Source organism: Nuphar pumila, chromosome 5 (genome assembly GCF_984573655.1).
Source record: "Nuphar pumila chromosome 5, dmNupPumi1.hap1.1, whole genome shotgun sequence".
In the NCBI taxonomy this organism is placed as follows: domain Eukaryota; kingdom Viridiplantae; phylum Streptophyta; class Magnoliopsida; order Nymphaeales; family Nymphaeaceae; genus Nuphar; species Nuphar pumila.
Genome location: NC_143253.1, coordinates 40,851,197 through 40,878,279, shown reverse-complemented (window position 1 = coordinate 40,878,279; position 27,083 = coordinate 40,851,197). Strand labels below are relative to the sequence as shown.

The 27,083-nt window shown below is 37.6% G+C and overlaps 1 protein-coding gene across 1 annotated transcript; it reads left to right on the top strand.

Moving 5' to 3' along the window:
* The first annotated feature begins 24,407 nt into the window (after positions 1-24,407).
* Positions 24,408-25,130, top strand: LOC149837433 (uncharacterized). Its single transcript, XM_090007373.1, has one exon. It carries the CDS (start codon positions 24,485-24,487, stop codon positions 25,127-25,129), a length of 645 nt encoding a protein of 214 aa, XP_089863499.1. The 5' UTR covers positions 24,408-24,484; the 3' UTR covers position 25,130.
* The last annotated feature ends 1,953 nt before the right edge of the window (positions 25,131-27,083 follow it).

Sequence of the window (27,083 nt, the reverse complement as noted above, 5' to 3'; positions counted from 1 at the left end):
GGAAAATTTTTGCAATAATCACACTAGGGTTTATATTTTATAATCATTTTATATTATTTTGTGTCATTTCATATCATTTCATCGCATTGCATGTCATTCTCGAGATCCAACACTCTTGTTTTTCAAAATCTCAAATCCATATTCGAGTTTTAAAACCTTATTTCTAAATCAATTTCAAAAACCTGGGCTTTAAATCGACATTTGCCATTTGGCCAACCCCTAGGGCTTTACATTCCATATTTCAAAAACATTTTCTTCAGGAAAACAATCTGGATTTATTTTAAACCTGATTTTCAATTCAAATTCTAATTTTTATAACGCACTTCAAAGTGGGGCTCACTCTGCAGGTTGCAAACCCTAATTTTTCCATTTTTATTCAAATTCATATCATTTTCATGTCTTACATATTTTAAAAACAGAAAATATTAGTAGGTCTAGGTGTCTTTTTGAAATTTTCCAAAAAAAAATTTGTTTTTAACCCCTTTATTTTCAAAGTTTTTAAATCATTTTCTGAAAAATCAAATAGAGGCCACACTAGGTGGTTCCACATTTGAAGGTGTTTAGGTTTAGTTAGTGTTCTAGTTAAATTAGAAGTTTTAAAAATCAAAGTTTGGTGGATTTTAAAATTCCATTTTTACTTTAGTATTTAACTTTGGTTTTTAACTTTTAATTAAAGTTTTAAAAATCAAATGAGATCCCACTGTGGGTGGCGCCACATTTGAGATTGTTTTTAAGTTTAATTAGAACCCAATTAGGTTAATTAGTTAGTATTTTAGTTTGGTTAGTACTCCTAAGGGAAATCCCCCCCCCCCCCCCCCCTTGTTTTTTTTTTTTGAACTCTTTTAAGTAAATCCAATTCCTAATTAAGAGTTCTAAAAAATCTATAAAAAGGACCCATAGGGGGGTCGACCAAGGCATATCCCTCTCTCATTGGATTGCTCTTTCTCTCCCTCAAGATCCTCCAGCAGCTCCTTCCTCCATTGTTGCAACCAAGGTGAGCTTCCCTTCTTCCTTCTTTTTTTTTCTTTTTTTTATGTATTTCCACCATTGTCGCCACCTATGTGTTGGATTTTTCTTTTTTTTTTCATTCAAGGCCCACGCTCCACGATTCAAGATGATGATCTACTGATCATCCACATTTATTTTTACATTTTTGATATGTTAGAAATTCTATTATTATGCTAAATGCCCAAAAAAGATCGAGATTCAACCTTTTATAGGTTCAATCCCTCTTTTAATGGCTAAATCAAAATTTTGACCATGTTTCCCTGATTTTTTTATTTATTTCATCATGTTCATGTTTATTTTAGTTATTCAAGCATCAAATCATGATTTATTGCATTATTTATATAATGTTTTTATATTTTTAGCATGAATAATCAATTTTATTTTATTCTAGGTTTTTAGATTCGTTATTTGCAAATCTGGTTGTCTGTTATTGAAATTATTTCAGTAGCTTCTATTTATTAATAAAATCTAAATTTTTATGGTGAAATCATGCATATGCCTACGATTTTCAATAGAAAAATCAAGTTTTGTAAAGGTATTTAACCATTTTTTCAAAAATCAAAGTCCAAACCTATTTTCTGAGTCGAAAAAATGCTATGAAAATCTAGGAGCATATTTTTGAGGTCATATCTCCATCGTCCAAGATCAAATCGACAATCCATAAAAAGCAGTGTACTCCTAATGATGTTTACTTCAATTTGTGTAATTTTATAAATTTCAACTGTGTATTTATATATTTCTTTGACCCAACAACAACACTTGTACTTCTTGAACCGACAGACCCGATTCAGGGTCTGGGTCAACTTGCCAGAATGATTTCTCCCTAACTAGAGATCATATCGATGATACGTAAAAAGCCATTGATTTGTCACAATGTCTGTATTTTGTGGTATAATTTTTTTAAATTTTCACTATGGATTTTTATTTTCTTGAAGCTCTCAATCAAAATATGTATTTCTTGAGTGAAAATCTTGATTCGAATAATGGTTCAACTTGCCGGAATGATTTCTCTCTCACCAGAGATTATTTTTTCGATCCGTAAAAAGGGTTCTTCTTGTTATGATTTCTAGTTTGCCTCTGTAAAATTTTATAAATTTTGATGTTAGTTTGCTATATTTTCCTGAGCTCAAAACTGGATCTGCCTGTTTTACATCGTTACGTATAGACCATAATCAGGTACGTATGGTCGGAGACGTATCTCCCTAACCAGAGATCATATTCCAGATCTGTAAAAAGGGTTATCTTTATTAATCTATCTGGTTTATTTTTAATAATATTATTCATGTGATGGATGATGATTCATGTATATTTAAATCATAATGGTCTACATAAATGGCATGTGCACTCGCTTTTAAGGAGTTAATAAACTCAATTGAGTTCATATTTGTAGTCATAGTCAGAATACGAACAATATTCAGATTTATCATCTTCTTTTAAACCACAAACGACCTATACTCTTAGGCTAACTTAAAAAATTATTGCACATTCTCAAAAGTTTTCTAAGTATTTTCCCCTTTTATAACCAAATAAACTATATTCAATATATATTTGTGGCCATAGTCATGGATATATGGTGAATTTATTTCATCTAAATTCTATAAAGCACAAAAAATCCTTTTTTCAATGATTTTCTTCAAATTTCTTAGAAAATATTTTCTTAAAACTGCATTCATGCATCATCGAGCTTAGATTGCATCATGAAAAGAGTTCCACATGGCCGCATGCCCATCTCTGTTGGGTTATTTCATAAATCCATTTTAGAGAAATCAAATTTCTCAAAGTTATTCCAGTTTTCCTCAAAATCAATTTTCTCAATATTATTCTAGTTTTTTTCATAAATTGATTTTCTTAGAATAGCTTCCCTTTTCAAAAGTATTTTTTAAGTTCAAATCATGATTTTCCAAGCTTCAATTTCAGAGTTCAAATTCAGAGAAATAGACTTTCTTAGTCATTTGGATTTTCTTCAAAATCGATTTTCTCAAAACACTAAGATTTTCCTTCTTCAAAAATCGATTTTTTTTAGAATAGCTTTTCTTTTCCAAGTACTTTCCAAATGTGATTCATGATTTTTCAAGTGTCCCATTTTTCAAGAAATTTCAAGTATTCGAAGCATACATCATGTTTTCAAACTACATTTTTCTAAGTCATAGCACATGCCTGATTCTTTATGCATTTAGGAAATAGAACATCGATTTAGATAGTTGAGTAAAGCAAAGCACATGATTGATCCTTGGTTTAATTACCCCCGGTTATGGCATCAGGAATGGTTGAACCTCGTACTGACAGGCAAGTCCCATTCCTCAGAATTTTCTCATAAATTTTTCAAAACGAAGGCAAGTTATTTTCAAAACTTTTTCAAAAGTTAGTTTGACTTGCAAAAGTAAAATGTTATAATGATAACACTCAACTAGCTCCCTAGACCAGGTGATCCGAAAATGACACAATTTTCAATGAAATGACAAGAACTTCACTGTAGTGTGAAGTGAGTATCGAGAATTTGCTAGGGTTTGAGCTGAAATAAAGGTCAGTTATACTGAGATGAACAAAATCTGGAGCTTAAACACTAGCTAGTCTGGCTAGGGTTAGCTCAATTTTAGCTGAAATGGACTTCAACAGTGTAGAAAATAGATTTAAACTGGAATTGGATTACTTGAACTCCTAGTGAGCTCAAGTTAGATATAGAAGAATAGGATTGACTGAAATTTACTGACTTTAGAACAATTGACTGGAATTCGAGCTAGAAATGAGCTCATTTCACGGGAAATGAATCAATTTTAGCTGAAATGATAAAAATTGAATATGGTATACTCATCGTGAGCTCAGGTGGGCTAGAAATGACTGACATTCTAACTCTTCTAAACTTAAAATGAGCTTGGTTGGGTCTGACTGACAAGGGTCTAAGGTGACCTAGGGGTAAAATGGTAATTTTGTTTGACAAAATGGAGTAAAATGACCTCTAGACTGGAATGAACTCAGGGATTAGACTCCTACACTATACTACAAGGTCGACATCTGTGAAAAGCGGGTGTCCAGAATGGACCTAGAAAATTTGAGGTGTTTACAGGTGTGTACTGGGGAGAATTTAGTGATGAACGCCAGACCACCTCAGGGTCTACGTCAGGGACATCAATTGGCATAGGACTGGCTTGGGAAGCTATGCCTTCCACAGTAGTAGCGTTTTCTTTCCAAATCTCTTCACCCATCTTTAGCTGACACTCAACTTCAATATATTCTCCAAGGCCACAATAGGTGTAGTTGCTTAGTTCACAGGGACAGATTTGTCCCACGTGATCCATCTTGCATCTAGCACAGGGAGGTGCTCGATTCGCAAGCACAAGAACGCTTCTCGTTATAGTCTGAACTGCTTGGTTCAGATCCTTTATGCCTTGATCCAGATCATGCAAGGCTTCAAACAACATGCCTCGTCTCACATTCGATGACATCTAATGAACATATATATCTAATTATGCATGAAGAAACAATAATAGCAAACAATAAAATCTACTGTCAAATTCTCAAGCCTTTCCCAAGAAAAATATCATCTCTCACAAAATTTACTCGCATTATGACTCGTATACTATTGTTATGCATTTTCTAGTAATTCACATGCACAGACGAGATTTTTTCATAGTTTGGGTCTCAAATTTGGGGACAAACTAGATATATACATTATGAATTTACCCTTAAAATTTCAGAGGTTAATTCATCATGAATTTTTTTCAATTGCTATTTATATTTTACTTTCATGATTTTGGACCTCGCATATTTATACAAGCATAATAATGAGAAATTCTAAAAATCGCACAAGAAATTCCATACACTAAAACACTTCGCATAATATTACCTTAAAAATATTATAGACCTTATCAACAAAAATGATGAAGTGGGAGGAAGAGCATGGCAGGGGCTGCCAGCCTTCCGACAACTCAAAGACAAAGAGGGGGGGGGGGGGGGGGAGGTGCTTGCCTGGCATAAACTCAAGAAGGAGGCTGGGTGATCCCTTTGTCTGACATAGACTCAGAAACAAGGCAGAGGTGAGCCCCCTGCCTGCCATAGATTGAGAGGCGGCAGAGGCATCACCCCTGCCTACCAAAACAGAAGGGTGGCAGGGGCAAGCCTATGTCTACCAAAAACTGAGAGGCGGCAGGGGCAAGTCCCTGCCTGTCGAAATCAGAAAGGGAGAGAGAGGGGAGGCATGGCAAGAGGTCATTGACCTCCTGCCGACCTTCCAACATACACAGAGAAAGAGGGGAGAAGGCACGATCGGGGCTGCCAGCCTCGTGTCGGCCTTCCAGCAACTCGAAAAAGGAGGAAGACGAAGAAGTAAAAGAAAGGAAGGAGAAAAAGAAAAAGAAGACAAGAAGGCGAGAAGAAAAAATACCTGGAAGAGTGGGGGCTGGCATCGTCGGTTGGCGTTGTCGGCCGACGTCGTTGGTGCTGCCACACATAGAGAGGGCAGAGCCAAGAGGGAGGCAAGAGAGGAGGAGCGGAGGGGTGAGAAAACCCTCCCTTCTCTCTATGATTTTTAAAGAGGGTCGGGGGAGGCATGAAAAGGGAAACCCCAAAGGGGTTTCCTTACTTGCAAAGGGGAAAGGGATAAAGAATGGGCACAATTGTGGGGAAGAGAGTTTAAAAGACCCTTGCCCCCTTGTATCACGTTATAACCCTAATGGATTAACGGGTCCGGGTCGAATCCGACCCGAATTCATTTTTTTTCTAAAAAATCTGGCTTTTACAGTTTGAACCCTCTTTGCTGCCCTCCATCGTCGCTCGTCTGGCCGCCCAAACCCCTACCTCTCTACCCACCACCCTTCCCCTCCTACCTTCCCTCCTGTTTGGCCATCACTTGTCCCACCCCCCAAACCCCACCACCCTTTTCCCATCCTCCCACCCGCCCCCTCTGCCACTCCTCCCACCCTCCCCACCCCCTCTATCGTCGCTTGTCCCACTAACTCCCTACCCACCACCCCACCCCTCCCCTGCCACTCCCGCCATCCCCGCCTTCTCTGCCACTTCCGCTTAAGGGAGAACAAAGATGGGCTAGAGAGAGAGAGACCCGCTATCATCTTCAAATTAGGGGCCCAACATGATATTCCCATCTCTCTCTCTCTCTCTCTCTCTCTCTCTCTCTATATATATATATATATATATATATATATATATATATATATATATATAGAGAGAGAGAGAGAGAGAGAGAGAGAGAGAGATAGATAGATGTATGCAACTTTTTGGCATATTGCCAGCTTATTGGGCTTTTGAAAGGGTTTTCCATAGTTTTTTTGAATTTGGTTGTACAAATGTATTTCACATGCTAGATTTTATTGAAATTGACTCTTGGATTATCTGATTCCGATACGCAAGTAGGATTTTATAAGGTTTAAAAATTGATGGTCTAGGATTTTCATAAATATTCAAGACTTTAAAAATCATGAGTTTTATAAAAAAACATGATCCAAATGATGTTCCATAATAAATCAACCATGTCAAATTCATGAGTAGGGTCAAATTTGTGAAAAACAACATGAAAACATTTGTTCACTCATAGTAGGGTAGAAATGTGGTAAGCAACTTATGTTTTTCCTATATATATTATTGTTTAATGTGTAAATGACGGCATAACTTTAGCACTTTACTTTTTTATTTTTTAGGTAAATCTAACCCCATAGATGTGATCCACGAACGATTTTGTGAGGAATCAACATTTGAATTGTTGGACTCTTAACGTGATAGAGATCTCAGTATCAGGCAGGGGACCTCATTACAAGTCATCCTCAACCACTATGCTGGATCAATTAGATTCCTTAGAGTTGTTCGCTCGTTACAGGGCTTGCAGTTCACGAAGAACTGGTTCTAGACAAACTCACTCCATGGAGGAGAGAAGAACCCCATAATCTTGATGCACTCATCCAAGGTGATGGTCATCCTACCCATCAGAAGCCATAAGGTATTTGTGCAAGGATTCCACCTCTGTTAGAGTGGTGATTAGCTTTTTGTTTACTGCAAAATCACACAAGCGAACTGCTCGATGAAGATGGTACTTAGTTAGGTACCCCTTATGATTAAAGACAAACTATAGAGTACGAAAACATACCTTTTTTGTTGTTGCCGAAGCAGAAAAACAGCGGATCGATGATGCTCGCTTTTGCTCAACGGATGCGTGCTCTCACTTGGAGAGAACGTTGATTCCACGAGTCCAAATGCTAATCACGTTGATTCACCACAAAACGCATTATCTTCTTCTTCTTACTATTTCTTTTCTCTATACACAGATCTCCTTATTGAGATCTCTCTTTTAAAGACACAATATAATGTCATCCACTGTGTACCAACGTACACAATATTTCCTCTTTTCTTAAACACACAAAGGTCCAATCTTTTGTATCTTCCTGTGTCTCACACAGGCTCTCTTCTCTCTCAAACACCCAATGCTCTGTATGTTTCTGTTTCTCGTTCTTCTACAGTGTTTTATTCCCTCCACTGTACACCCAACAGAAAACATTGCCCTAGAAGTGGGAGAAATGGGTGGTTTTCAAACCGCCCCCTTTCTTTAACGTGGGCGGGTTCGGATCTCGCCCATCATGGGTGGACCCGGTACTCAAACTAACATTCTCCCACTCACACATGATGGGAAGAGATCTTAGAAGAAGAAACACCAAACATGCTCATATGGTGAATAACATCGTGTATTCATACTGACAAATGGACCGTGTGACCCGTGAGCTTAGGGAGTGGAGACATATTATGTACCGGTTAGTGTTACATAATAGCCTAAACCTGCAAACAATAAGATAACACAAGGTATATCTGCACAAACCAAGTAAGAAGCTCATTGTGTCCTAGATCAAATACATTTTTCATATTCTAGCATACTGAATCCCTCTGCGCATATTATAGTGCTAAGCTATGCTAGACAAGGCCTTTCATTATGCCACATGTTTCATCATAAACCCATACATCCTTAGGATGCAGTAAAATAAACTAGCTTTTAACATGTGCATAATTTGAAAATGTCAAATGATCTTCCTTTCCAACTCTTATTCTTTGAATCAAGATAAGTTGCTTTCCCAGACATGTTCTTTTAGACCGAATCATACATGGTCTTAAGCAACATGCTAAAGTAGCAACACTCATCTTTCTCCTTCAAATAAGGTTAAAAGTCAATAAGGACATCAAAAAATATATATATTTACATATTAAGAACTCACACAATGAAGAAGCAGGTATCATTCTTCATTTCCTTTTGTGGTCGACTTATAGTCATGGTGCGACATACGTGGTATGACTCACGTATTACGGCAAGACTTTCTCACTCCAGTGAGTGTATGCATACACCATAAATTCTTTGTCGTACAGATCTTTATTGAAATTCCACTAGAGGGGGGGTGAATAGTAAAATAGTATATAGATCGATAAATTAAAAATATAATGCAATAAAGGCACAACACATAAACACAGAATTTATACTGGTTCGTTCAAAACCCTGACCTACATCCAGTCCCCAAGCAAACCACTTGAACTTTCCACTATAACATCTGAGTCACCGGATAAATAGTACAACACCCTCTTCCTCAGAGGTCTTCTTCTCTCAACAGAGAAGGGGCACACCCTCTTTCACAGAGGTCTTCTTCTCTCAACAGAGAAGGACAACACCCTCTTTCACAGAGGTCTTCTTCTCTCAACAGAGAAGAGCAACACCCTCTTTCTCAGAGGTCTACTTCTTTCAACAAAGAAGGAATACAGTGAATAACAGAAAGTTACAATACTTTCTATAGAACCTTCAGAATGATATGAATGCACGAATGAAGGATTCTCAGAATGTTCTGTTCTTTTCACTCAGAAGATACTCTTTGTCAAAGAGCTATTCTTGACTTTTTCTCTTTCTTTTCTCTTTCTTTTTCTAGGCTCTCTTTCAGATATCGAATAAGAATTTTTCTCGTTGTAAGCTCATATGTCCATTCCTTGCTATATGAATAGTTTATTTGAGTGCGTTTATATAGCTTTAAAAAAGTAGTCGTTACCTTTTTGAAATCGTAGTCTTTTTGAGATGTGAAATGTCATGTCATTTCAAAAACCAAATTTATGGGTTTTCTTTATGATGTGTTTTTCAATGTCTACAGAGAGAATGAAGACTTTAAACAAGTCGACATTCTTGAGAAGGATATTAACAAGGATTTCTTACAGGAGGTATTTAATGCTATACAAAGAGAATGATGACTTCAAGTAAGTCGACATTCTATGGGTTTGTAAAAAGGTAACTAGAGTCTTTTCACCAAATATTATATTTGTTTTTCTTCGTGTAGCCGATTTCCATGTTTTGTCTTTTTCCTACACATTTGAAATCATTTCTTTAAAAAGGTAACTAAAGTCTTTTCAACAAGTATTATATTTGTTTTTCTTTGTGTAGCCGATTTTCATGTTTTGTCTTTTTCTTACACATTTGAAATCATTTCTTTAAAAAGGTAACTAAAGTCTTTTCAACAAGTATTATATTTGTTTTTCTTTGTGTAGCCGATTTCCATGTTTTGTCTTTTTCCTACTTTTGAAATCATTACTTTTCAAGTTGTCTTGTATATGATAGAAGGTACAATTATTGCTTTTTGAAATCCTGAATTATATCATGTCAAAATACCTTTTCCATAAAGGTTTGTAAGAAGATACAATTATTGGTTTTCAAAAAAGAAGAGCTTTTTGAAACTATCGTATACTTTTATGAAATAGCTTTTAAGAATGAGTATGTAATATGCAATATGCATGCTTCTGAAGGTTCTGTTACATATGACTCTAAAGAAGAAGAAAATCTTCAACTTGAGGTAGCTGATCTATTTAGATGGTCTTTAGAAATGCATGGCTCATCAAGCTTTTTCTTCAAGGAGTATGATTGCACCATAGTTGTACTTGAACAGGAGGTCTCCATCCTTTTTGAGTGAGATATCCTTGCATCAAATACTCGTTAGATATATGGCAAAACATATTCAGTCATAATATAACATTTTTCAAGAAGACATATTATCATATCATATGAAATCAAATAAGACAGTGTATCATATTATGTGACATCAAAACAGAGTTTCTCAACATTTATTAGTTCACTTCCTCCCCGAGAAACTAACTTGAGCCCTTCAGGATGCACATTTTCATGCAATGTCTATCCAAGTCCTCAGATCTGGTCAACCAAGTTACCCTTGACATTTAGATATCAAGGTCGGTCTCTCCATATAGTTAAATATACATAAGACCTCATCCTAACCTGGTTAGGGCGATGTATCCCATATACATATATATGGCGGATATCATAACTCATTGTACTCCCACTCTTTTGAGTTATTATCACATGATATCCCCAAAATCCGACATGCTTCTTAATTCAGCAATCCTGGATTTTGTTACATCTCATCTCAGCCCGCCCACAAGCAGCGTCTGAGGCGATAAATCCGTGTGAGAAGATTTATCTCAAACCTGGTAGCATACTCATATAGATGTGCAACATGCTATACAATGATCATAGAAAGAAAATATGAATAACATTAGCATATCAAATCTTACAAATACCCATAGATTTTACATGTTTAACATAAGAATCCCTATTGATTGGCTTAGTAAAGGGATCTGCCACCATATCTTGGGTATTAACATATGCCAAAGCAACCTTGCCTTTAGATACAATATCGCGCATATACTTGTATCTCGTATCAATATGTTTGGTTCTATTGTGAAACTTGGGATCCTTAGCAAACACAATTGCCGCTTGATTATCACAGAATAAAGTCACTGACAGTTTTGCTTCAGAAGAGAGTCTCAAATGTTTGATGAATCTCCTTAACCAAACACATTCCTGTACTGCGAACGAGCCTGCAACAAATTCAGCTTCCATTGTGGACAAGGCTACACACGTCTGCTTCTTGCTACACCAAGATATAGCACCATTGTTCATCAAGAACACATAGTCAGATGTAGACTTACGCTCATCAGGGTCCCTGCCCCAATCTGCGTCAGTATAGCCTACCACACGCATGTTACCACCATGGTAACAAAGAACTGAATCTGATGTGCCTTTAAGATATCTCATAATCCTCTTGACAGCCTTCCAATGGGCTTGTCCTGGATTAACTTGATATCTACTCACCAACCCTACTGCATAACATATGTCAGGTTTGGTGCACATCATAAGGTACATAAGGCTGCCTACTACACTGGAGTAAGGAACTTTGGACATAACTTCTATTTCTTTAGATTCCTTTGGACACATCTTAAGACTTAAATCATTCCCTTTTGCAACAGGAGTATCTATGAGTTTACTATCTTGCATATGAAATTGTTCTAAGACCTTCTTTATATATGACTCTTGTGAAAGAGAAAGAAGTCTTTTTGAAATATTTATTTTTATCTCTATGCCCAGCATAAAGCATGCTTCACCCATGTCTTTCATTTCAAAATGAATAGATAACCATTCTTTAATGGTTTTTAGAAACTCCAAATGATTACTAGCCAATAAAATATCATCCACATATAGAGTTAGAATTACAAATTTTTGACCTTGACGCTTAAGATAAACACAGTGGTCTTCATCAATCATAGCAAAATTATTGCTCATGATGGTCTCATGAAATCTTAAATACCACTCTCTAGATGACTGCTTTAATCCATAAATGGATTGTTTGAGCTTGCACACTTTGCGCTCAAAACCAGCAGTAACAAACACCTCGGGTTGTTCCATATATATTTATTCATCCAGTTTTCCATTAAGGAATGCAGTTTTAATGTCCATCTGATGTAATTCTAAATCCATATGTGACACTATGGCTAACAAAAGGCGAATAGAGGTCAATTTTAACACAGGTGAGAATGTTTCATCATAGTCTATCCCTGCCATATGTGTGTATCCTTTAGCAACCAAATGAGCTTTATATCGCTTGATAGATCCATCAGCATTCCTTTTAATATTGAGAACCCATTTGCTCCTAATAGGTTTTCTTCCTTTTGGAAGATTAACAAGATCCCAGACCTCGTTGGATGCCATGGATTTCATTTCATCTTCCATCGCCTTGTGCCATTCATTCCTTTTAGGACAAGATAGAGCATCTCTAACACTCTTAGGTATATTATCATCTTGGGGAAAAACCACAAAGGCTTCCCCTTCGATTTGGAATCTCCGACGAGGAATTCTCTTCCTTAGACTCTTTCGAGTTGTCAGATCTTCATCAAAATCAATATCCACTTGAGTGTTACTCCCACTATCCAATAGTGGTATAGACATATCCTCTTGTGTCTCTAAAACATGATGATCAATCTCTTTAGATTGATCTTTATCATCCAATTCATAGAACTGGAAGTGACGCTCTATCTCTCCCCTTTTAGGAAAGTCACTTTCTATAAATATGGCATCTCTAGAATCTATTTCAGAAACACTTCCATCAGTATTCTCTCCTAAGAATACATATTCTTTTGAATGTTCACAGTATCTTATAAAGATACAGTTTTTTCCCCTAAGACCCAATTTTCCATATTGATGGAAAAGATTATGGACATATACAGCAGACCCCCAGGGTCTGAGATAAGCCAAATCTGGCTTTCTGCCTTTCCACAATTCATAGGAAGTTGAAGAAATAGATTTAGATGGTACACGATTTAATACATGAGTGGCAGTCAATAAGCAATCACCCCAAAAGGAAATAGGTAAATTTGTCTGCGCCATCATGGACCTGACCATCTCTAAGAGGGTCCTATTCCTCCTTTCTGCAACACCAATTTGTTGCGGAGTTCGAGGAGTAGTTAATTGTATATCTATCCCTTTATCATCACACAATTCCTTGAATTGTGCGGATAGATATTCACGTCCACGATTTGTTCTCAAAGCCTTGATCCTACGATTAAGTTGATTCTCCACCATGTTCATAAAAGATCTAAAGCAATCCAATGCTTCAGATTTATGCGTAATTAAATACACATGGCTAAATCGTGTATAATCATCAATAAAAGTGATGAAATATGAAGCTTCATGCCTCGTTGTCACATTCATTGGCCCACATATATCTGAATGAATTGATTGAAGAGGATAGGTTGCTCTAATTGCCTTTCCAAAAGGTAATCGAGTTGCCTTTTCAGCAAGGCAATGCTCACATATAGGCATTTCAATCTTCGCATGGGATCCCAAAAGACCCTCTCGTGCGAGCCTATCCATTCTCTTTTGCCCTATATGTCCAAGTCGAGCATGCAATACAGATACATCCACATCCATATTATTAGCAGTTGAAACAAGTGAAAAGCATTCATCATTAACATTCAAATTAATAAGTTATGTGTCCAATACATAGAAATCATTCATCAAGAAACCAGAAGCAACTAAAGTTTGTCCACAAATGATGTCAACATTAACATCCCCAAACATAAGTTTATAGTTTAACATAGACAAAGCAGAGACTGAAATCAAATTTCGTCGAATCTGTGGAACATGCAGAACATCATATAATAATAGAGTTCGTCTTCCTCGCAAATCCAATTTGCAAGTCCTGATTCCTTTGACTTTTGCTCTAGTGTTATTCCCCAGAAAACCACTTCGAACCAGATGGCATCTTCCTATATTCGATGAAGTTAGTGCGATCTTTGGTCACATGGTCAGTGGCTCCTAAGTCTACAATCCACATAGGATTAGATTCAATAATTAGTGCACAACTACAAACATTTGTATAAAAAACAGGAGTCATAAGAGAATGTACCTTCTCCTACTCATGACATTCACGAGCATAGTGACCCAAATTGCCACACTTAAAACATTTTGCATTTGCCTTATTTTTCTTGCTTCCACGCTTTTCAGAGCGCTGATAAGGCTTCTTTTCTTTCTCTTTGTCTTGCCCCTTCTTGTTACCCTTCTTGAACCTCCTTGGTCCATAAAATTTCTTCTTAAAAGAATTTGGCCTTTTAGAGCTTTCTGCTACATATGCCCTCATGCTAGATGATTGAGTCGCCTCAAGGCGATCATTTTCCAGCTCTACATGACGGGCGATATCATCGAAAGTCTTAATACTTTCGTTATGAGTCATTAATTTTCATATGTTCCCAACTATGTGGCAGAGAATGAATCATAGTTTGGACCTATTGTTTATTTGTAAGGGTATGCCCTGCACTATTAAGCTCTCTAATCATGTTTGCCATCTCCCTGAGATGCTAGCTCATGGTGTGCTGATGGGACTTTCTGTATGAATCGAACCTGATGGTCAACCTTCTTAGTTTTGTGGTTGATGTTCCCCCAAACTTATCTTTAAGGGTCATCCACATCTGTTGAGCAGTCTTATAATGCTCAAATTGGCACATGATGTCATCCTGCATAGAACATAGCATGGTGACACATGCAACAGTATTCATGCGCTTCCATTTCTCATAGGTTTCTATGTCCTTACGAGATTGTGCCCCAGTACCAATTTCAAGTCGTTCCACAGTATGGTTGAGAACCTCCAAGGCCTCAGCCTCCTCTAGTGTAAACTAAATCTTTCTATGCCATATATCATAGTTATCACCATTCAATTTTTTAATTTGTGCCAAGTCCATTATTGATTTACTTGGTGTAGCCATGTCCTTTTTAGATAAGAGTAAAGCAATGCGCAAAAAAAAATAATGTTATTCAAGCATGTTATGATCTAATCATTAGCACATCTATATGCAATCATAATCACACGATTAGATAACATATAATTTTTCATAGAGTGTGGAATCGAAAGATCACTACGTTCACAATCATCTCCCACTTTCCCTAAGATAATTATATTCACCTAAACTGTATTATGACTGTTTAAACAAGATATCAATGCATAGAGTAAGTACTTCCAAAGTACTTTAAATTCTTCATCAAAACAACATGATTATGTCATTTTCATTTGCATTCATGAATAATATATATATATATATATAATAAATTAGATTTAGGAATCCTCAGTCCATCTGTGGCTTAAACAAAATTATGGCTCCAACCACTAGCCAATATGCCTCGACCCACATGGACCTTGGCCTTGCCAGGGTTCAGCCAAAAAAATTCTCAGCCTGTGTCGCAGTTCCATGAACTCGGTCCACGACATGTGCTGCAGAGCCAAGAGCTAGGCCTGCAATCTATGCCGCAGGGCTGGGTCAGGTTGGGCTAAGCCTGCGGCCTATGCCGCAGGAACGGGTTCAGGTCGGGCTACGCCTGCGGCCTATGTCGTAGGGTTGGGTCTCGGCCTGCGGCCTATACCGCAAAGCCTCACCCAAAATCAGGCCCGCGCCACAGGAGCCCATCGGGCCAAAAACTAGGTACGGCCTAGACATAGAGCCTGCGGCTGCAGCAACCCGCATGATCTGTAGGGTCTCGAATCTGACCTGGGCACAAAAGCCGACCGATCCCATGCCTTGATCGTGTGTGGCATTAGCTACACGATAAAATACAATCATGCCTTGATTGACGCCTCGTCGCAAGCGACCACCAAGAACGGGGATACATCCACAAGTAAAAACGGCATCCTTAAAACCCGTTGCTTTGATACCAATATAGAGTACGAAAACATACCTTTTTCGTTGTTGAGGAAGCGGAAAAACAGCGGATCGATGATGCTCGCTTTTGCTCAACGAATGCGTGCTCTCACTTGAAGAGAACATTGATTCCACGAGTCCAAATGCTAATCACGTTGATTCACCACAAAACGCACTATCTTCTTCTTCTTACTGTTTCTTTTCTCTGTGCACAGATCTCCTTATTGAGATCTCTCTTTTAAAGACACAATATAATGTCATCCATTGTGTACCAACGTACACAATATTTCCTCTTTTCTTAAACACACAAAGGTCCAACCTTTTGTATCTTCTTGTGTCTCACACAGGCTCTCTTCTCTCTCAAACACCCAATGCTCTGTATTTTTCTGTTTCTCGTACTTCTATAGTGTTTTATTCCCTCCACTATACACCCAACATAAAACATTGCCCTAGAAGTAGGGGAAATGGGCGGTTTTCAAACCGCCCCTTTTCTTTAACGTGGGCCGGGTCCGGATCTCGCCCATCATGGGTGGACCCGGTATCCAAACTAACACAAACTCTGTGACCCAGAAGCAAAACTAATCCAGAGGAAGTTCAAAAGGTACAATGTTCTTCATATTCTACCAAAATAAGAGTCGGTCTGAATATGAGGGACACGAGAAAAAAATAAAAAGAAAGTGCAATAAGCAAGAAAGACTGAGAACAACATCATACTAGCTCACCTTCTTTAATTCAATGGTACTCATGCACCAACCCGAGGACATAAAAGCCTGGGAAGACGTTGTCCTTCTCGATCTTCATTATGGCTGAAGATAGAAAATAAGCATAAAAAAAAGAAATCGAGCAAAAATAGGACCTTTTGATAGTTTAGAAAAAAACAAAAAAGCCTCAACATTTTAAAAACCTGTAGAAAGTGCTAACGATTATCATCAACAATTGCCCTAGTGTCTTCAACAAATTGTAGGAATGTCATCAACAGAGGAAGCATAGTCCGTCCTGTTAGAACTTTGAGACTGGAATGTGTTGCCAACAATTTTCTAATGACACATTGATTGTCGTCAGCAATTTTCTAATTATACATTGATTGCCATCAACATTTGATTCTTTAGGATGATTTTCTTCCCCCAAGATTTTCCCTTCACTGGACGTTTCATGGATTCATGTGTATTTCATGCATTGCTTTTTGTATTTTTCTAACATATTTTCTTGTAGGAACCTAATCAACCCTTACAAAAGCCTACCGAATCATAATTTTTAGGATCATCTTGTAGATAGATGATCATTAGGTTCATAAGATGTCTCACAGAATGATGGAGCAATCCAAAGCTCATTTGATGAGCACAAAAACCATCCATAGCCCTTTCTCTCTAGAGTACATTTTTGAATCAAGTACCATTTCAAAATGTCTTCGTCTCTTTTTGTTGCTTTTGCTGCAAAAAACTTGTCTATATCTTTGCCTTTTTAAGAAGTCTTTATCTTTTGCAAACATATCAGTCATCTTTCGTGCGATTTTAAGCGACAAGGCACTTTGTTTCATCTTTTATCTTATCTTGCTCAGCAAAAACTTTCTGCTTCAGTTATCAAGTTCAAGGAAAGCCCTAGTGTGAAACAAGTTACTTAGTCTTCGGTGTAACCTCATTTGGCAAGACCTCTATGCCTATATGAATAGACACCACAGTGAGACCCTTGTGTTGAGCTATATACGTACCTATAACTATTATCCTGCACTGTCTGCCTCTATGAATTTATCTTTTACAAAAAATTTAAAAAATACTTTCTCAAAACCAATCTTTTGCTCTTTTTAAAGTCATGGTTTCTACTTTGTTATTGATCGAGCTTCACACACTCGGCAAAAAAAAGGGGCATTTGTAGACACCCCATTTTTTACTAAGACATTTCATATATTAAAGATCTTATGTTGTTGGCTTACTCTAAAAAATGTTAACTTTGATCATAATTTATGGCATTCAAAATGGTATTTTCAAGGTTTTTCACCAAAAGGAGAAATAAACTAGAGGATTTTAATTTTTCAAAAAGCTAAAAATCAAGTCAATCTGATATCAAAATCCAAAGTTCTAGCCAAAATAGTCTATCAACTCCTAACAACACATCATGTGTCATTAGCAATTTTTTGAATTATCGTCAACAATTAGCCTTTTCTCGAATGTGTTGTTAGAACTTTCCTAAAGACACATACTATATGTCACCAACACTATTTGTTGTCAGTATTTTCTTTGATTAAAAAATGTGCACCATTTGGAGAAACCCGCATAGAATCCTATCACTATCCCCCTAAAACTAAAAATCAAGCCTATCCTAATCCCAAACTACCTAGGACCTATCTAACCTGTAAAATCTGGCTAGAATGACCCTCAACCAATCAAAAATGACTATTTGAATGCTAGCCAATAGGGTCCTACCATGCGAACTTTGGATGGATCCAAATCTACGAATCTTGGATTTGTGAGAATCATGTCCAAATCCACCAAAAAACTATAGATAGGGGTTTAGCCACCCTATTTCAGCATCTGGACTTCGAAACTTAGTAACGCCTACACTATGCTGAAATCTCTACACTACTTGACACAACAAAACCTAACCTAGATGTGCACACTTAGTCTAGTGTAAGACCTAGGTCCCCTATCTCACCTAGCCTGCGGAGCTTGCACCTAGACGAAGTGTTGTTCAAGTTCCACTATACTTATCATCAACATAGGAAAGGGCTATCTAAGTGTGAGGTGAGATTTGATTTATTTTACTTATTTACTTTATTTATTTTTTAAGTATTGAACTCTCTAACCCTTGCATATTGTGTTTGTTTCTACCTTTTTCTCGAGTTTTGGTGGCCCATGCCACCAAACTCTCATTTTTATGATTTGCGTATGAGGTACGTGCACTCACAAAGCTAAAGCCCTTGTTGAAGATTTTGAGCTTCTAGTGTGACTGATCTCTACTCAATGGAGGAGGAAAGGTACACAACTTGAAGAGCGAACCCCATAGACTTTTAATTTCAGATACATTTTTTGGTGCATTTCAAAAACTTTTTCTTTTGAAAAACCCATATTTTGTTTCTTTTCAAAATTTTGGGATCCACAATTATAAGTAATTGGTTTTTGTGCCCACAAAAATCATTCTACATAGGAATGATATGATCCAAAACATGTTTTTTATTAATTAACTAAACCATGTGGTTATCATGATAGGGTTGTTTTATCTCGGTCATTTAATTGGATAATTTATGGTCAGGCACACCAAAATTTGGGCCACACCATCCAACTTCTCTCTCTCTCTCTCTCTCTCTCTCTCTCTCTCTCTCTCTCTATATATATATATATATATATATATATATATATATATATATATATGAGGGGGTAATATTTGATAATAATGAAGGTACATAATTATTGAGCTGAAAATCATAGGTGCAAGATTTATCAATCAATTTGACTACATAAATGTGTTTAACATAGTTTGTTTGCTATGATTGTATATTTGTGTGAAAACATGTTTTTTTGAGTCATGAAATTTTAGTATATTGTATATCATTGAATTTTTAAGTCCTTGATGAATATGCTTACATGCCACAATCACGTGAGTCAAAACTGGTTCCCTACTAAACAATCCATGTAAATCACCTTTATAGCGTATGATTTTATAAAAAATAAAAAATATGAAAATAAAGGTGATTTTTACTCAATAGTTTACCACACAAATACAAAGACAAGTATGCGTGTGATAATAACTAAACTAGACAATAAATGGTGTGAACTGGGTATCTTCACTTCCTTTTTCACAAATCTGACCTTGCAAATGTGTTTGCCATAGTCAATTTGCTAGGAATCAACTGCCAGATAATGCTTCTTTGACAAAAAAAATATGATTTTTGAATGCTTGAGAAAATTCTGAGCTGTTGATTTTCAAGCACTAAAAATTTCTGCTCACATGTCATAAACAGAAGACTTAGAATCAATTTATATAAAACCAAACATGTTGATCACATCTATATGGTCAAGTAAAAAAAAAAGAAACTCACAAAAATCTTTTTTAAATCTAGTTTGCACGGTTGAATTACACACCACTGGATGTATGTGGGTAATGCTATGGTACTCAAGGAGCACCTACACTAAGGGTGGACATCGGACCAGCTGGGCTGGCCCGTTTAGGGCCCCAACAGGCCCGACCCATATTGAGGCTCGAGACCGGCCCAACCCAGTTACAATCGGGCTCGGGTGAGGCTGGGTCTTTAAGCCTGACCCCAGTTAATGGGTCAGGCTTGTTGGGCCCTGTGCATTTTGCACATGGGCCCAGCCCGATTAGGGCTCAATTATCTAATTGGGCCGGGACCGGCGCTAATTTATTCAGGCCTGGGACTGAGCTCAACCTGATTCGGGCCAAGTACCTGAAGCCCATTGGGCAGCCTGGCCCGGCGGCTGCCCTTAACTTACACCCACCTAGTAGAAACCATGGGTATATGCCGCATCTTCTCAATCAAACCTCATAGTTTATTTGACAGGAATCGTGACTTGGATCATGTCTTTCATTTGTGAAAATAAGATTTCTCTATGTCATGAAATTTTGGCACAATGTAGACTGATGGCTTTTTAAGATCTTAAAAGGCATCCATGTACATCACAATCACATGATTCAAAACTTGTTTTTTAATAAGAAATGTGTGTTTGATCATGTTGACCTGACTGTAAAAATGGGGTAAAAATCATAGGTGCAGGTCGTGTCAACCCAATCCACCTCACAGATAGATTCATCATGGTGTAAATGCGATGAGCTAGCACTTGGATTGTGTTTGTTCAACTAAAAGAAATGATTTTGCGAGTTAAGAAAATAGCGCACATCATAGGCTGTTGTTTTTTCAAGTCTCCTAAAATCTTTCCATGTCCAAGAACTGATTCCCACTAACCAAACCATGTAGATCATGTGTAAAGATAGTTTCTTCAAGAAAATACAAAAAAAATAAAACAAATGAAAATTCATTTGTCCATAATGGAGACTTGACCAAATGTTAACACATCTATATAAATATCGGGCCTCTAGAATATGTTAGCTGAAAATATGTCAACCAGAGTGTGAATTGAGGTTATGGGTTTTTTTTGTTTTCCTGTTTTTTGTTTTGTTTTTACATAAATTTTAAATTGTGGATGTGATCTACATGATTGGTTTTATAGGGACCAGCTCTTGGATCATCTGATTGCAATAAGTTAGTAGGATTTTTTAAGGTTTGAAAATCAATGACTCATAAGTTTCGTAAATATAAGCATCAAACATTTTTTCGACAAAAAATACACGATCCAACAGTCGATCCCTAGAAAATAGACCAATGCAACACATCTGCATAGTCAGATTTGTAAAGAACGTGTCAGAAATGCCTAATTCACACTTTAGGCATAATAAGACATGTAGGATGAGTGTGAGGCAGCAGCATATTATGCTCGTTCAAAAAAGGTTTTTGTCATCAAAACCTTGACGATAAGAACAAGACTATGTCCGCTTGTTGCTGACATGGTACTAGCATATCGAGATCATGGTTACAAAGTTTAACATGAGATTGGGTAACATAAGGCCACGACTATGATGAATCCGTTCACACTGTAAATTCACTTGGTATAACTGATAAATTATTAAACATCAATTGGTCAGGAGATTGCCAATCCTTCATTATCCACAACGCTGACTCCTATATTTTTGATGTAGCGATCAGTTGTCACGTAAATTAATATCTTGTACCATTTATATGCTAAGTTGATATCTTCCCTATAGAAGACCACTCATATAGAGTACCATAATGTATGTCCCATCGGTTTCAAACGTATAAATCATCCAAGCAATTCTATAACTATCAACGACAAACATGAAATGTCCCATGTACAGGAGGATTTTTTCCAGTACCTATCAATAACAAATGCATCCATCATTCATAAAAAGGTCAATTATGGACTGTTTTCCATTTTAGCTAAACACATATAGCGTATAGAGTCTTAACATTCTCTCTCTCTCTCTCTCTCTCTCTCTCTCTCTCTCTCTCTCTCTCTCTCTAAAATAAAAAAGAAAAGAAAAAGATACAACCTTGACCTGTGCCATACAATTTTTATGATAACGAGGTTAACTTGCTGGAGGTTTAAATGGCCGATCACAAACAGATGTCTATTTACTGAAGCTTCTCATTTCATATGCATTGTGGAGCACTTTTATAAACTTACACATCGCAAAATGTTGAGGAAAACCAGCTCAAGAAGAGAGCAAGCATTGAACTGAACACATTTTTAACAAAAAAGGAAAAAGATTAAGGAAAATAAAAAAGAGAAAAAGGAAACCCCCACAAAAGACACTGACCAACCATGGGATACCTAAACCGTAGTGTACTGCAAGAAGGGTAATGGCCACTCATGTTCTGACCATTCCTTGGTTTTATTACCCCTTCTAGACAAATCACCAATTATTTGTCCCGTCGTCACATGAAAAATTCAAGAGAGGGAGAGAGCGGGGAGGGTAGTGTGTGTGATTGGTTGATGGAGGTATGTGTGTGCGTGCCGATAGTTTTTTGGTTGATGCACAACAGCACAAGTGTGTTTGCTGTTAACATGGGTATTGGTGAGGGGAGTAATAGGTCGGTGCTAGACCCATTTTGTGCTAAACCGCGTGCTAAATGGATTTTTCGAGCTTTTTGCATTTTATTTTTAAAATCTGACCATACAGATGTGATCTATGTACTTGCATTTTATAGGAATCAGCTCTTGAAGAGTTTGATTCCAACACATGGGTGGGTTTATAAAGTTCGAAAAATCAACGGTCCAAAAATTTTGTAAATTTTTGAAGCTTCAAACATCATTTTTTTTCATCAAAAACACATGATCCAGGTATGGATTCTTAGTAAATCAACTATGCCCAATATATTTATAGGGCCGGAACGGCGTAAAAAACACCAAACAAGCTCAAAAACCCATTTAGCAAGCGGTTTAGAACCAAATGAGTTTAGCATGGACTCATTGTAGTTGGTGAGGGTGTCAAATTTTAATAAAACTAGTGGCCAAGAGTGGAGAACAATGTGGGGCTCCAAAGGGCCGACCCATCACATCAAACCTTGCAAAAGCCATTCACGGATACACAAAGATACAAGGAGCCAGCCTGCAGACAGGCCCCACCCTGATCAGAGATTCTTCACGGACTAACAGTACACGGCTAAACCCTAACCCTAACTTCTGTGACCCTACTTGCTGGTAATGGTCTTCGTTGTAAGCTAGTCTTTTTTATTTTTTTTAAGTGTTTGGTTTTCTATATCTTTCTCCAAATTTTGGATTCCTTTATTGATTCCAATCAGCTTTGACAGGATTCGCATAGCATTGGACTCGCTTATGTCAATTCTTTCATCGCGTGCCCAGTTGTTCTGTCCATCACAAAGCCACCAAAATTGCAAATCTTATCCTATGTACGGGTAAGGCTGACATTTTTTGGTCTTAGTGTCCATAAACTTCTTACCGGCAGTTTTTCTCGGGTCAGCAATGGTACTCTCTCTCTCTCTCTCTCTCACACACACACACACACACACACGCGAACAAGGAAAACGAAACCTTGCTCTCATATTCCAAATATATGTAAATGTGGATTTTAAGATAGTTGGATCTAGATATGGTTTTAATTGATTCTCATTGGACTTCTAATCTAAATCTAGATCCGATTAGTTTAGACTCAGTAATGCCTAGATCTGAATTGAGCCTAACCTGTTTACATCGGTATTGTTCTCCAGATTGCCCTATTAAAAACACAAAAAAACAGGGCTGAACGTACTCTAGCAACCGATCATATTTCACCAGGAAAATAAGCCTACATCAAGCTGGACCAAGTTGGAGCTGCCTTGCCCAGTTCGCCCCTTGGTAGGGGAAGCCTATTTTTCAGACAATCGCAATTGTCATTACATACTATGTCACAGGGAAACGCCATTTTGGGCCAGTGTCCCTAGTGACACGTTCGGACAAGCTATGACATGTTAACACGAACACCAACATGTATGAATATTATTTATTTTTTAAATTTAATAATATTTTAATAAAATACATTTTAAATATTAGAATATCAAAAAATATTTTTTATTGACCAAAAAATAAAAGTCCTTTTGTTCCTATGAAAAACTTTCGAACTTGCACGTTTGACCTGCATAGTGTGCCAGGCCATGCCCATATCTTTGTGACATAGATTACATAATGCAAGTTGAAAGCCTTTGTTGAAACTTCACAATTCATATTCTCTTTCTTTGAGCTGGGAACCAGATTTCAAGTTAAAGTTGCCAACGTCAGATACAATCACAAAATCAAACCCCCCAATGCACTGATATCACTTGTACCAGATCATCCATGTATATTTTGTAAACTAATATAACATATGAAGTTTGTTTGGAAAAAGTACCACCATACGTATAATTCCAATGTGGCAGCAATCAATATATGGACTTTCCTGCAACCATAAACATTATAAAGTTAGGCATTCATCTACTCCCACCTGCTACTATGGAAATTTCTTAAGTGATTATATGCAAATAGGGAGATTGAGGGGCCTACTAGAAGGGGAAAGAATAGAAATTAAAAGTGTGGGTATTTTGGTCATTAAGAATGAGGTACCAAATGAAAGGGATTGGTGCCTGTGAGATCAAATAGTAGTGGGAGAAAATCTAGTACAATTTAAAGAGACATATATGTATTAACAAATAATAGTCATGGTAAAAAAATTTTGAAGGAAATGGTAAATTTTGTTTTCACATTAATATTGTGTTATATGCCAACTAGCATGAACGGCAGCTCCACCATGCTTAGCTTTGTTCACGTGCACCTGTTAGGGTTTTCCCTCTCCTTTTTCTCTCTCTATAAAGGCCAGCCTCACTCCTCTCCCACCACACCACACTTCACCCCCTCTCATATCCCCCCCTCCCCCCTTGAGTACTTGTTGTTTGGTAGCTCTTAAAAGAGTGAGAAGAGCCATGGCTTCTTCTCCATCCAAACTCTATACTCTCTTCCTCATTCTCATGATCACAACCCCTCCAATCTTGGCCTGTGGGTCTTGCTCCAAACACCATCCAAAGAAAAGCCACAAGAACCCACCCAAGGGAGGAGTCACTGTCCCCCCAGTGATCGTTAAACCACCCATTACAATCCCCCCTATCATCGTCAAACCGCCGATTACGATCCCTCCAGTTATTGTAAAACCGCCTATCATCTATCCTCCTGTGATCACACCTCCAGTGACTACCCCACCAGTGTACACGCCTCCTGTGATCACACCTCCAGTGACTACCCCACCAGTGTACGCGCCTCCTGTGGTGACACCACCGTCGGTTCCCTGCCCACCACCACCACAGCCGCCGGCTACCTGCCCTATTGACACACTCAAACTGGGTGCCTGTGTTGATCTTTTGGGTGGTTTGGTGCACATTGGCGTGGGTGACCCAGTTACCAACCATTGCTGCCCTATTCTTGGTGGGCTTGTGGAGCTAGAGGCTGCTGTGTGCCTTTGCACCACCATCAAACTTAAGCTGCTTAACATCAATATTATCCTTCCCCTTGCACTCAAACTCCTTGTCACCTGTGGCAAGACCCCTCCCCCTGGTTTCACTTGCCCTAACTAACTCACTCGAGTAAGTATATATGCAACAAGTAACTCATATATTTTCTGATGCTACTGTTACTGCTGTGACAGTTATCTTCGTTACTGCTATCCGCCTTTTCTTTCTTTCTTTCTTTATCTGTTTTTTTTTTAATGAACAAATAGATTGATTTGAGAAAGGATGTGTTGCATTATGGGTGCAGGTACACGAGTGCTAGAACTTTGTACGTGAAGATGGATAACATAGACATGAAAGGATGTCTAATGGGTGGTCTTGCTGAGTTTTGATTTTGTGTTTACATTGGTTTTTGTATGAGATTGGTGCAAGTGTAGTACTGTCGCATCAACCTTTGAGTTGTGTTCTCTCTCTCTCTCTTAAAATATTAGTGTTTAAAATAAACATGCTTTCGTTTTTAGCCCCTCCCCCGCAGTGCACTCTTCACCTACTCGTGTTTTATCTCATGTTACGTTGGCTAAAAACTACCAAGCTACGGTTAAAAAAAAAACAACTATAAGTCATAAGATTCCCTCTCTTTTCCCCTAAATCGAATCTATAATAACCCTTTCAAGCGTAGTGTTATATATATATCTATATTGATGACGAGGAACCCGCAAGAAGTGAGGAAAACCCTGTTGGGTTCCCACGACCACCCTGCCTTACGTGGCCCACCTATGAAAGTTACGGACATACCGGTGCCTCAGTGGGTTTGATCTGGTGCCTTCATCACAGCACCCACACAACCACCCTGCTGGCCAAGCCGGGGACCCCCCGTCTTATATCAACCTTTAAGTTGTGTTCTATCTTGTACATTAGAACGGAAATCTTCGTGTTTAAAAATTAAAATTAAAAATGCTTGCTTTTCACCTCTCTTTCTCTCTTCTCGTATTCTTTTCACCTATGTGTTTGTCTCAAGGTTAGTTAATAAAAAACAGCCAGTCACGGATATTTTTGGAAAAAAGAAAGGGCCTACGAAGTAGCTTACAAAGTTCCTTTTTTATTCCCTCGAATCTATAGTAAATTTGATCTCTATTATTTCCGCCATCATGATTTACGACAACTGTGCACGTATGTACGATGAGCAGTTGCCATCATATTCTATATGATATTTTATATGATGTTATATTCCATCACTACCGTCCATCTCACTTGATGGAGATGTGCATGTGCCCCACTCTCACATGTATCACAGTTTTCTAAGTGAGATGTGCGGTGGGGTTTGAATATTACCGGCCACACGTTGTAAGACTCTTTCTTGTGGGCACATATGATCTTTTTTGTAAGGCTTTTTTATCATTTTTTTTGAAAGGCAAATTGGGGTTAGGCATACCCCTACCAGTTATACAATACAACCACACGGTTAGGATTCTAACTTGCAGCGTTAACACAAGGTGGCGTGCACTAACTGCTCCTAAAAAAAGAAAGAAAAGAAAATTGGTCCATTTTTAAGCTCTTATCATTTTTTTTATCATTTGCTCAAACAAAAAAATGGTTCTTTCAAAAAAGAAAAAAAAACCAAAGTTGGTCCATTTTTTAAGCTTAAGTACTGAACTAACCAGTTTCATTTTAGAGCCCCAGATTGGCCCAGCAATGTTGGGGCCTGTAAATGAGCCAGCTCTGGTTTTTGTCCCCAATAGGATCTCTTCCTCATTTATGATAGATGGATCCAACAAATAGAGCACAAACAAAAAAATGGGTTGCTCTAGAATCAAATGACAAAAGGTTTCTACACCCATACCAACATCTTTTTCTGATAAAACATGAAAATTTATACAATCATTAATTCCCCTTACAATGTAAAGCATAGAGACAACAACATAAAGTTGGATGCGGATTTCTCTTCATAAATTAAACTCAAGCATCTGAAAAAATAGTGCATGAGCTTCCAGCTGCCTTCCCCTACCTCTCCGAGCAGCTCAGCTGGTAGCCCTTCTTCAATCTATACATTTCACTCCAATAACTATTAGACTCTCTATTA

Bases quoted from the DNA above. Each gene is read 5' to 3' on its own strand.
- LOC149837433 (XM_090007373.1), top strand. From the start codon at position 24,485: ATGGCTTCTTCTCCATCCAAACTCTATACTCTCTTCCTCATTCTCATG.